Source organism: Pollicipes pollicipes, unplaced genomic scaffold (genome assembly GCF_011947565.3).
Source record: "Pollicipes pollicipes isolate AB1234 unplaced genomic scaffold, Ppol_2.1 Scaffold_6138;HRSCAF=7277_pilon_pilon_pilon, whole genome shotgun sequence".
In the NCBI taxonomy this organism is placed as follows: domain Eukaryota; kingdom Metazoa; phylum Arthropoda; class Thecostraca; order Pollicipedomorpha; family Pollicipedidae; genus Pollicipes; species Pollicipes pollicipes.
Window position 1 is genome coordinate 22,239,043 of NW_023596818.1, and position 13,015 is coordinate 22,252,057.

General features: G+C 51.0%; 1 protein-coding gene across 1 annotated transcript; it reads left to right on the forward strand.

Annotated features, from left to right (window-relative positions):
* The first annotated feature begins 7,276 nt into the window (after positions 1–7,276).
* LOC119105466 (peroxidase-like) lies at positions 7,277–12,733 on the forward strand. The gene is made up of 3 exons (XM_037228930.1): positions 7,277–7,303; positions 8,640–8,666; positions 9,970–12,733. Exons 1-3 carry the CDS (start codon positions 7,277–7,279, stop codon positions 12,523–12,525), a joined length of 2,610 nt encoding a protein of 869 aa, XP_037084825.1. The 3' UTR covers positions 12,526–12,733.
* The last annotated feature ends 282 nt before the right edge of the window (positions 12,734–13,015 follow it).

A 13,015-nucleotide genomic window follows, 5' to 3' on the forward strand; every position in this document is an offset into this window, starting at 1 on the left:
ATTGAATAGCGGAGCGTTTGGCATCAAACATTTAGATGTACCTTGTAAAGTCACTGACCTATGGGAGGCCAAACTCAGGAAGGCAAGTCTCAGCGAACGCAATTTCAAGGGAATCGTTTAGCCTGATCCAACAACGGAGTGTTAGACGAAGTCATACATATCTGAGATGCTTTCTTAGGCAACACAAATATTGAATGAGCAAATTAAATTGACCAAAGGACAGGTATGAAGGTCACACCAAGGTCAAAACCAACCCGTTTTATTACTCTAGGGTTTGCTGTATGGGATAATTTCTGGTGCTCATTTTGAGTTTATTGATAGCAGGAACCGTACTTTACATCTTCCATTAACTTCCTAGAGGTCAGAATACGTCACTGTCCAAAAATAACCTAGGCGAACGTTTTGTTTTAGAAGCATACTGCCTAGCGTAATCTTTGTCGCTTAGTCAAATGCAAAACTCAAAGCAATCTTGTATGATTTTGGTAACCTTGAAGTTCAAAAGGTCAAACAAGGTCACTGACCTTAAATGAGAATGTGACCTTTTGCTTAGAAACGGCTATCTACGTTCTGGGGGCACTTTGGAAACCAACCTAGAACTTGACCTTGTTTGACCTTTTTAACCCAAGGGTCATGACCTAGGAACCTGAAACTTTGACCTAAGTGAGTTCACGTACAGGTAACACACCCTGTAAATGTGGTGTCTCTAGCTTTCTTAGTTACCGAGATCTCAGGGGGTCAAATTGCCCCCCTCCGCCCTCCCCCCCACCCGAGCGAAGGGTACCTAGCCGGCCACCCGGGCGTGTGTTAAGTAATGGATGCAGGAGCACACAATGCCCTTCCGACATGCCCAGCGTGTGGAGCAAGTTACAAATGCTCCTGAAACGGCAGATGCCATTGCGTAGGCGTTAAGCAACTAGAAGCCGATTGCATATAGCGGCACCGCGACAAATGCCAGAGCACCACTTTATTGTCGGTATTTAATGGATATGTGACTGGTAGGCAGCAAGATGGCAGGAGGTTCTGGCACTTTATTTAATTTTTCCTTCATTTTACGCAGTGGCAAGCTTTCTGTGATGCATGTCCCAGTTAAGATAACAGCTTGCTGTGCATTGTGTTTCCTCTCATGTTTTTCTAGGCTCCGCAACGCCTTGCCGAGTAGTGAATAGAGTTATATAACAGGAGATATGTGCAGCCCAGATTTAGCCGAGTTGTAAACGGAGTTATACAACAGGAGATATGTGCAGCCCAGGATAAGAGCGTGAATGTGAAATCTTATATACCGTAACGCGCAGAAATATGTAGTTGATGCTGATGACCCTTGGGCATGTCTTGTCGCATGTAAATGTTTACTATCGCCGTGTCTTACCCACCATGATATTGCTGCATTAAATATCGGCGCTGATGTTTCGTGAAAAGACAATTCTTATGTTATCGATAATTGCAACCAGGTGAGGAGGAAACAGGAAACGGATGACAGCACAATATAAGGAAAGCTAGCACTGCAATGGTGAAAATATGGAGCAATCTCTTCGGTGCTGACCTAAGTCTGAATGAAATGCTAAGGCTGATCACCATTGTCTGCTTCTTTTGCGGCAGTGGCGTTGACTTTCAGAATGTTTTACTGTAAAATTTCGTCTCCCAAGTTGTCTGAATTATACGTTCGATTGTGGAACGCCTGTAACTTGTCACGCACCAACAACCTATTGTACGATGCAGGTCCAAGAAGCAAGATGTCGATTGTGTCCTTAAGATGCAATCCAAGCATGTTGAGGATAATGCTTCTAATGGGCCCGGAGCTGCACTCCTGGTCGTCCGCACCCAGCTCACTTCTCACTCTTTACACGTCTGCACCCAGCTCACTTCCTACTTGACAACCATGTACTGACGCCATCGCAACATGCCACACCGTCCATGTCACTCAACCGAGGACGTCGTGATCGACGCTATCCAATGGCCAACGGTCGTCTCATGTCGATAAGGACGATTGACCTTAGCAGGGCCTTGGCCAGCGTGGATTGCGGCGTCCTCCTAAGCAGGTTAGAAAAGTGCAGAGTGTCCTCGGCGACTGTCGCTGGCAGGGCCAGTCCAGGCGGGGGACCGCGGGATCAGTGGAGCGGCCGGTCCGATCTGTTTGGCCGCGGGGTGGCCGGGAGGTGCCGTCGACCAGCGGTGGCCGCAGGTGCGCACCGTCGCTCCGAGACGACCGCTCTGGGGCCAGCAGGTGCGACGCATCACCTGGCGGCCGCGGCTGAGACGACTCGTTAGACTCATCTGACAGCAGGGAGGTCTCGCATCGGATCACGTGGCCGGATGAGCAGCGAACGGGCCATGGCGCGGGGGCACCTCGCCTTATCTGGAGGGCTGAACTGAGCGACGACCATCAGGTCTTACCCGCTGCTGGTCAGATGGAGGGGTGTGTCACGTGAAACGCCAATGCCCAAATGAGTTCGCGATCAGGCGCACAAAGTAGGGCTGGTCTCTTTGCCAGTTGCCAGACCTACACAGTCAATGGTAACCTGCTAGATTCTGGTAGAAAGGTATCGTAGACGGCCGGGTGCTCACCATGTCACCATCATAGTCCCCCAGACAAAACTTGACCCGAGCACTGCATTGATTTTTCTTTCGGGATATCCGCTGAAAGCTCTCGGTACGTGCAGTCTGCCCATTGGGATGGCTGCGAGCGACGACGGTGGACAATTTTTTCACTGTTGTTTAAGACCTACCTCATGACAGTAAATCTGGATAGAATTCTTTTAAAAGGTCAACACATTGTGTTGAATTGCTCTGACGTGCTGAGACAGATTAAGATACGGCTCAGGAAGCCTTTGTGCATACCTCCTTTGTTTTTGCCCTGCCTTTGTGTTCGCACCGAAAGAAAGCTGTCAGCAGATTCAGATGACATACTGATTGGCGAGCGATCGGACCAGATCGAGATTATGAACGCCTTGATTAGGCTGTGCGCCAACGATATTCCTCCGCTTGTTCGGAGTCGCGCAGACCGATTTGTGACTACCCACAGACGCGATGTTGTTGGTTATTTGTGGTCTGCAGATGGCGCTTACGTATCTGACGCGGCACCACCCGATGTCAATATTGGCAATGGGCAGACACGGCGCTGTATCCAGCAGCGAAACGCAGTTTCTTTGTATAAAACCGAAAGAGATTCTGGCCCAGCTTGCGATTGGCGATGAAATCAAGGTAACATCACGCGAAAAAAAAATGGTCTCCTTGTTGCATTCATTTCCGGGGCGTATTTTCTAGGGGTTACGCCGATGTGGGATTCTACGGTGGGGCGACATCGATTTGGAGCTTAACACGCGCCCGGGTAGCCGACTAGATACCCCTCGCTCGGGTGGGGGTCAATTTGACCCACCTGAGATCTCGGGAACTAAGAAAGCTAGGAACACCAAATTTACAGGGTGTCTTGAAATGTACGTAAACTCGCTTAGGCCAAAGTTTGAGCTTCCTAGGTGAAGACCTTCAGGCCAAATAAAGTCAAACAAGGAAAAATTCCAGGTTAGTCTGCAAAGTGCCCCCAAAACGTAGCTAACCATTTCTAAGCAAAAGGTCACATTCTCATTTAAAGTCTGTGACCTTGTTTGCCCTTTTGAAGGTTGAGGTGACCAAAATCATACAAGGTCGCTTTGAGTTTTGCATTTGAATAAGCAACAAAGATTATGCAAGGTAGTATGCTCCTAAAACAAAATGTCCACCCAGGTCATCTTAGGTTAATGACCTGCTGTGACCTCTAAGAAGTCAATGGAAGATGTTTGATATGATTTCTGGTGTCAATAAATTTGAAATGGGCACCAGAAACTATACCATACAGCAAGCCCAAGAGTAATAAATCAGGTTTGTTTTGACCTCGGTCTGACCTTCATACCTAACCTTAGGTCAACTTAATTTGCTCATTCAATATTTGTGGTGCCTAAGAAAGCATCTCAGAGATGTTTGGCTTTGTCAAACACTCTGTCGTTTTATCAGATTGAACGATTCCCTAGAAATTGCCTTTGTTGAAACCATGGCATAACTTTGACCTGTCATAGGTCAGCAACCTTACAAGTTGCATCTAAATGTGTGTGTAAAACGGTCCCCTATTCAACTGTCTACAGCTATGCAAAACTTGGCGTGGCTACCCCGCGCCGTTCGGAAACCGTTGCGGAAAAACCTTCGGGGGGGGGGGTCAATTTGACCACCATCCGAGCGCGTGTTAAATCAGAAACCAAACGTCGATTTTCAAAAACCGTACCCGGTGCCGTGGGGATGCATTTCATTTCCTACCACTAGGTTGGTAGATATCTTGATACATACAGGAATAAGAACACAACACACACAAGCAAAGAGCAAAACAGCAGGTGCTTTTTGCTGCAAACTGCAAAGAGCAAACGCAGTGCTTGCTTGACAGGTCAGTGGACGTTATCCGGGGCGACAAACCAGTTCACGCGTTTGGTGGCAATCACGGACAAACCGACACAGGTGGGCGATGAATATGTTCCAAACATCTGACTTGCTGATTGCAAGGCCAAACGCGTTGAGATCGCACTCATGTCGGATATGCACAGATGTCCTGGCAATGATGCCACTAACCCCTACTTCGCTGGCATGCAATGTCTTGACAATGCTGCTTACACTGGGCATTAGTCTTTGATTGAACGTCAGCTGCCGGCTAGTTGCTAGCATGGGACATGGAAGAAGCTCAAGCTCTTTACAGCGGGCATGGTTCCTTGTGCAGCGTGGCACCCTTACCAACTTCGTTATGCATGTGTGGGAACCAATACAAAGCTCTTAGAAAGCGTTCTTTCCACTCAGAGTGTCCCATAGTTCACAACCATGCATGTCAGCTCAACTTGCTTGAACAGTTGTATTAAAATGTTACTTTTTGCAAAACTAACTCGAGCTCATAGCATATGTACACAGAAATACAGGGAACGTTTCACTCTACGCGTATATTTACTGTCACTAAGACTACTGGAGAGTATGTGTCCTTGGAATTTATATTTCTCCAGCCATACAGATAAGAAGCCACTAAGACTACCATTTGGGAACATGAAGTAAAACAGGTGTGACATTCCATATTGTTTTTGAGGTTTGAAAAAACGTACACGCAGTTCGATTTACTAATGTAATGCGCTGAAAAGAGTGAGTGAGTGATCTGACGAACCTAAGCTAGCGAACGTTTTAATGAGCTATTTCCGCTATTCAGTTATCTACAGCTTTACAAAATTTGGCGCGGTTATGCGGCGCCGTTTGGAAACCATTCTGGAAAAACTTTCGGGGGGTCAATTTGACCCCCACCCGAGCGCGTGTTAAGACTTAGCGAAACGATGAAAGGAGCTGAGCATATTCAAAACTATTTTGATCACATCCAATCACATACCCTCGTATTGTACATATTTCCCCCAGTCTTATGCGCTCACTGCAGTTTGCTTTGCGCGGTAACAGCGATCGGTAGCCTTGGTCGATAATCTTATCGTTCGCGCCGTTTCCATTCGCGCCAACCTGCCTGTCGCCAAGCGCATGCGAACAGCCTGGCGCGTCAATGAATATATTTTAGTTGTTCGGACGGGGAAAGTTTCTCAAGCATCGCAGCCTTTCAGCACCAGCCTGTGGACAGGTCACAGCATGTGAGCCGGTTGCTCTTAGAGGACGGGCTCAGCGTGAAGTCAAGACAGAAGCAAGCAACTATGGAAAGCTGCAAACATTGTGTTGCCTGCATTGCCTGCTATGGCTTCAGTCATTAACAAACTGAATATTATCTTTTCACGACAAATTGTTGCCGCTACCTGACGTAACAATAACGTGACGTTTAACCCTAGTCATGATAGGCGGCAATTATGGTAGGTGCTTTGACACCAAAGCGTGTCCTGGATTTTCTGGCTTTGGAGCAGCGGCCGTTTGTGATGAACAATCCACGGCGATCTACGGCTGGCTCGGGCGGCGGGTGGCAACAGGATGGTACTACAGAATGGACTCAGAATTGAGCAAGACACATGCCAGTTTAAGTTAGGTATTGCCGCAGGGCATGGTCTCGTAGACATAATGTAAAGCTGCAAAGTACGGTTTTGTGAATAATTCGACCTTAGACCTGCCAACAACGAAAAACTAACACCAATCCCGAGGCCGTGTTCAGAACAATACACTGCTGTTCGCGGCTAAGCTCTGTATTAATTAGTTTGGAAACGCCAGAGCAGGATCGCATTACTGTCTCTCCCCCTATCAGTCTCAGTTGTGAAAAACGGCGAATCGGGGCGAGGGTTAAGGCACAATGAGCATAGGTGGTTAAAGACACATACAACACACATGTAGAAGGGATATTTCTATCAACCACATATTTCCTGGGCATAACATTACATAAATCCACACTTTTGCACTCTGATCTGTGAGTGCCAAAGCTCTCCCCTTATATTACCCCGGTGATGACACGACCAGATATTGCGGAAGCTAAAAAAAAATTCACAAGAAACAGACAATTGCACGAAATGCTTCATCTTTACCAAAACATAATCTAAATAACTTCACCAACAATCACGAAAATATCTGTAATACCTGTAAGCATTGGGTGCAGCAGTGTTTTCGTTACACTATTATTTTTTAAGATGCATTCGTATCGCCCTGCCATGAGGCTGTTGTAGGTGACCGTGGTCACACACCGAACTTAGTTTTCTTTGCTGTAGCGAATCGGATCTACTTAAGCCACAATGCCCCTCTGCCATGTGGTGTCCGGACCACTGCTTGGCGCAAAATCTGATGCACAACTTAGCCACATGCCAACTAATTAGCAAAATGCGCTTATATATATATATATATTTATATATTTATATATATATTTAAGCGCATTTTGCTAATTAGCTGGCATGTCGCTAAGTTGTGCATCAGATTTTGCACCAAGCAGTGGTCCGGACACCACATGGCAGAGGGGCATTGTGGCTAAAGAAGTATATATATATATATATATATATATATATATATATATATATGTGTGTGTAAAATAGGTATATATTTTTATATATGTATATTTATATATACATATACGTATATAAGCATATTTCAAAAATTGAAAAGCGTGTTTTGTTAAAAATCACAGCAGACTCAACATTGATAATATTTTCGAGTATTTTCTCAATAAATCTGATGACAGCTTTCGCATCTTCTTACTCTTCGTTTTACATGATCTCACAGCTCATAATACAAAGGAGATATAGATCGCCTAATTGCATGGTCTGGTATGAATTATATTTCTCAACGTTTCATCCCTCATTTGTCATATTATGGGATGATGGTTTTAGACAAATTCGATATCATAGTACGTAAACTTGAAACTCTTGTGCCTGGCCTTATTATGAATCCCATACCCACATACATCAGTTTTTGTAATACCGGTTAGCGCAAACACGCTACACACATATTACAACGCAGACATAAGGATTTACGCATCACAGACACCCATCATGGACAAAAAGCTGCGTTCATCCGCGACACTCAAAACGCTCACTGTTCCGGTGTTCTCCGCCCTTGCCAATACACAGCCCACTGGTAAGTGCACTGGCCCCCTCCAACGAAGTGCCTTTTATTATTTCAGCATCCCGACCAATGTCACGTGCTCGGTCTTGTCCCTGCTTGGAAAAACGGCTAGCAGGCCCAAACCAACGCAGAGCCGACGGCTCAATTCTGGTGGTGCCTGATCAACGTAGAGGCCCTCATCGACTCCGGAGGTCCGTGATCGGCGCAAAGCGCCCTCTGACAGGCACTGAGGGCCCGGGCCGCAGGGCCGGGATCCATCATACGAACTCTGCCGAGCCCTTCAGGCCTTTCGAAGCCACAAATTGGGTATTTGATCGTCTGCCCCCCCGAACCCCAAGGCGGGGGGGGGGGGGGGAGGGCGGAGCACGTGCCCCTGTACATCTCCTGTGTGCGTCATTGAAGGTATCTGAGCGGTGAATGCGACCCCCGAGCGACCAAACAGTAATTGAGTAGTTTCTCGGTTCCCTTAGTGCCCATAGTGGGAGGGATCACAGAGATCTAACAAGCTGTAACAGCCCTTATATACCAGTGTAACCCCGGCGGCCAGGAAGTCCCGACTGAGCGGCCAGAGGGGTCCACGAGTTTACCAGATGAGGCTTCTTAGGCTGGCAGACACTGCTACAGTGTTGTCTGAACCTCTATTCGACAACATTTTTTTTTTTTGCTCTTCTCATGCGGTGTGGTCATTTTTCGGACTTCGTGGATCTGAACGTAGCTCCCCTCAGGGGGTTCCTGGGCATCCTCGCCCCCCTCCCCCTCGACAGTCAGACCCTAATAAAGTCCTCAAACGAGACTTAGACCCAACCCATTTCTCGATTGGGTCTGAAGAGCTTTTCCATCCCCGTTCTGATTGACCACCCCCCCCCCCCCCCCCGTTCCGGCTACTATTGATACACATGATACATTGGTCCCCTCTCTGACACAGAAGGCCCTCTGACCTGGATGACTGACTTTGGATCGACGCAGGGCCACTCACCGAAGCAAAAATATCCCAATCGTATCCGGTTTAATAAATGGCGCAGTGACCCCAGTTCGACGCATTTGTGCCATACAGAAAACGGGCAGACGGACGCTGTCCACTGCTGACCCCCTGACTGACACGGGGCCTTTCATTTAAGGCGACCGTCAAGAAGGAGGAGGAGGGGGCGAGGGGAACCAGCTCCGGTCCAGCACGAGAGATGGAGACTGGGATGTCTAACATGTCCGGGTGTCCGGTCCGCCGGGATGTGTACCGCGGCGAACCGAACGGAACCGAGTCATAAACCTCGGGCTCTGACGTGAAGGTGGTGGCGTGCCCGACTTAGCTGGAAGTGTTTCGGCCGCGGACGGGCCGCCCACCGACAGGCCCCGCGCGCGTGTGGCGGGGCTCCGTTCTCGAGCGAGGGACGGCGCGTGCGTGGCTGCGTTCTTCATCTGGCGGCTGGGCTGCCTCGTCCACCGTCCCGCCGCGGGCGTGGCTGCCGGCCGGACCGTCGAGCTGGACAGTCTCTAAGCTCATCTATATATCCGAGCTCCATGTCCAACCGATTGTCGAGTATTTTCCCACATATTTACACTGACTGAGCGGTAGCGATGCCTGCGAATTTGGCGGGCGGCGGTTTGTGTGTCGGACGGGCTGTAATGCTGTTTGGGGCTTTACTTTTCACGGGCTGTCGGGGCCATTTCGAGGCGGAATGCCTCTGTTACGTAATTCGCCAGGCATCAGGTATGTCGGATGCGGTATTGGTGCGGCCGGAGCCCCATCCCAGGATCGAAAAGTTGAGCAAGACCCCAAACAACAAGGCCACAGCCAACAAGACCATAAACGGTCATCGCCAACAAGGCTGTAACCGACCATCGTGAACAAGATCGTGCTCGAACCCCTACCGTATTGCAACTGTATGTCAGACACGTGGTTTTAGCTTCCTTCCTCTCGTTGGCTTTCGTGGTGTTACTAGCCAATAAACAATTAGTTTTGTTCAACATTTTGCCACCGCGTGGATATCAGCCAGTTTGTGAAACCTTATCAGGTAGCGCGTATCTTCAGCAGCATGTCATCAACATGCACCATCAGCATATCTCCACCTCCATGTCAAACACCGAAAGATTTGTGAGCAGGGGCAGAAGCATGGCTCGCGGGTTTCATTCAACATTCAACTCGCAATCCCGGTTTAGTGAAACCGATGCGTATGCGTAAGTTTCTAAGCCTTATGCCTCAATGCTAGTACGACATCTACCTGTTCAAAAACAAATCTTGCCCACGTTCGAACAGCTTCAGACCTGAAGGTTCGGACAAAACCGGGAAAATGTCTTCGCGCATTGTGTCCTTCCCTATACGCCGGTTGTCAAGGATCGAACCGTGCAGAGAAACTATCAGATGTAGACTTACAGACTCTCAAACTATACTTTCATATCGTGTGCAAGCCACTGGCTGCCGGTCTGACCTGACCTAGACTGGCCCTTTTGCAGGCCCTGCTGCTGTCGGCGCTGTGTGCGAACGGGGTTCGGGCCGCCCGCTGCAACTGCCAGCCGGTCTCGCGGTGCCCGCAGGCGCCGGCCGCTGGCGCTGATTCGTGTCGGCTGCCCGGCAAACTGCGCGGCTACTGCTGTCCCCGGATGCCCGACACCTGCCCGACCACGAGCGGCAGCATGCGGCGCAAATGCCGTCCACTCGTGCTATGCCCGGAGGCGTTGGCCGACCCGGTCACCACCGGTGGCCAGGCTTGCCGGCTGGGCGACGGCTCCACGGGCGTCATGTGCAGCGACGCTGACATAAGCCCAAAGCAAAAGGCAGCGCGAACCCCCGAAGAGAGTAAATCCGACCGGCGGAATGCTGTGAGCCCGCTCTTGGGTAGCCGGGTGGTCACTCAGTTGTTCATAGTGGCTAAAGGTGGCGACATGCAAGAGGCGGCCAGGAAAGGCGCACGCGGCGTAAAGAACCAGCTGCTTCGTGGCGGCCCGGCAGCACCCTGGGACTCAGTAGTGGGCGTCTTCAATCTCAACTTCCGCTCAAGCCAGGATGTGCAGACGCTCTGCCTTCAGGGCCTACAGAACCAACTGGCGCTTCAAGCTCTCAACGACCAGGGTGGCGGAGACATGTTGCAGCTGGTCTCCAGGTACGGGGGTGGGCAGGCCGGTGCCAGAGCGTTTCCGGCGAAGCCCACACTACTTCCCAACTGCACTGTAGCAGAGCCCATCGTCTGCCGGAGCAGCATCTACCGCACAGCGAACGGAGAGTGCAATAACCTGCAACGTCCGCGCGAAGGCAGTGCGCTGACTGGCTTTAAACGGCTGCTCGAGAGCACGTTTGATGATGGCTTCGCATCCATCCGCTCGCGGAGCGTGACAGGCCGGCCGCTGCCGAGTCCACGACTCATCAGCGAGCGCGTGGTGGAGACCATTTCGAGCGAACTCAAAGGCTTCACCCTGTCCGTGATGCAGTGGGGCCAGTTTGTTGACCACGACTTCAACCACGCGCTTGTCTTCAACCTGGGCACCGCTGGCAGCATCCAGTGCTGTGAAAATGACGGTCGCAAGCTGCCGGCAACACCCCTGCACCCGCAGTGCATCCCCATCTCCATCCCGGCCGACGACCCGTTCTACAGCCAGTTCGGCCAGCGCTGCATGAGTCTGGTGCGCTCGCTGCCGGCACCGTCCCTGGACTGTATCGCACGCCCTTCCACGCCCATCAACGAGATAACCTCGCACCTGGACGCCTCCAACCTGTACGGCAGCGAGCAGGAGGAACAGGACGGACTGCGTACCTTCAGTGACGGCCTGTTGATCACCTCCAACAACAACCTGCTGCCACTGTCGAGCACGCCGGCCCGCCAGCGCACCACGCCGCGACCCACCGTCGGCCCCGGCACCGTCCCTCTGTACCTCCAACGCGGGAAGCGGTCAGCGCGCCAACGTCGGCAAACCCCAATACAGGAGCCGTGCGTGAACGACGCCAGCGTCTGCTTCCGTGCCGGTGAGTCGCGCGTCAACGAGCAGAGCGCACTAACCGTCATGCACACCATCTTCACACGCGAGCACAACCGCGTGGCAGGCGCACTGAAACAGAACCACCGCGACTGGGACGACGAGAAACTGTTCCAGGAGGCGCGGCGGATCGTGATCGCCGAGTGGCAGCACATCATCTACAACGAGTGGTTGCCGATCATCGTCGGGTTCGACTACGCCAGGGATCATGACCTGCTGCCGTTGACGTCCGGCTTCTCCGCCGCCTACGACAAGGACGTAAACCCCACCGCATCCAACGAGTTTGCCACCGCCGCCTTCCGCTTCGGTCACTCAATGCTGCGCGATATGTACCACCTGATCAACGCCAACGGCAACATCGTCCAATCGGTTAATCTCACCAGGACGTTCTTCAATCCGACTGTGGTGGGACAGAGATTCGTCGAGCACGCGCGGACTCTGGTGGCCACGCGACCCGAGACATTCGACGCCAACATCATTAGCAGTGTCCACGAACAGCTGTTCACGACCAACTTTCGGTTCGGGCTGGACTTGATCGCGCTCAACATCCAGCGTGGACGTGATCACGCAATCCCCACGTACGTGACCGTGCTGAAGGCCTGCAGGGGCGACACCGTCTCCAGCTGGGGCGACTTTAACCGCCTTATGGACTCCAGGGCCATCGACCAGTTGCGCTCCCTCTACGATGACCCACAAGATGTGGACCTCTTCATCGGCGGTCTGGCTGAACGGCGAGCCGCTGGTGCTCAAGTGGGGCCCACCTTCCAGTGCTTGATCGGGCAGCAGTTCTTCGACGTGCGTTTCGGAGATCGCTACTTCTACGACAACGGCGGCTTTCCGCACAGTTTTACAGCCGCGCAGCTGGCGGAGATCAGGAAGAGCAGCTGGGCGCGCATGATGTGCGACACGCTCGGTCCCGAGTTCGGAAACGACTTCACGCAAGTGCAGCCCCTGGCGTTTGTGGAGTCCACGGTGGGCGCGAACGGCGTGGGCTCCTGCAACTCGCAGGCCATTCCCAGTTTGAACCTAGCAGTGTTCTAGCGGGCCAGCGACCTGTGAGGGTCTCACCAGTCTTCAGCTTACATCGTGTTCGCTGCGATGCTGTGAATCCTTGCACTAGAGGTGATGACGCCAACATATGTCCGATTCAGATATTGCTAGACTTCATAGTTTGGTCGATTGTAGACAACATGGTTTTTGTCCAAATGGTTTTGATGTGGTGGATCACGATAAAAGATCTTGCAAGCGTAGATGCCATAAATGGTGTACACAAGAGTAGCTGCAGCACGCTTAACCTCGCTCGACCTGCAATGACCCTCACCCTCACCCTCGCCCTCAGTAAGACCTGACATCACTAGTGTGTGTAAGTCGATATGTTAATGATGCAAATAAGTTACATCCCAATCGCCAAGAAGTAAAATGTATTGTGGACTTGACTAGAAACATGTCGTAAATAGCCACGGGTCATGTATCACGATCTGCTTAGACAGAAAGGCTGATAAAACTCATATGAGGCGTCAAAATGGTAAAG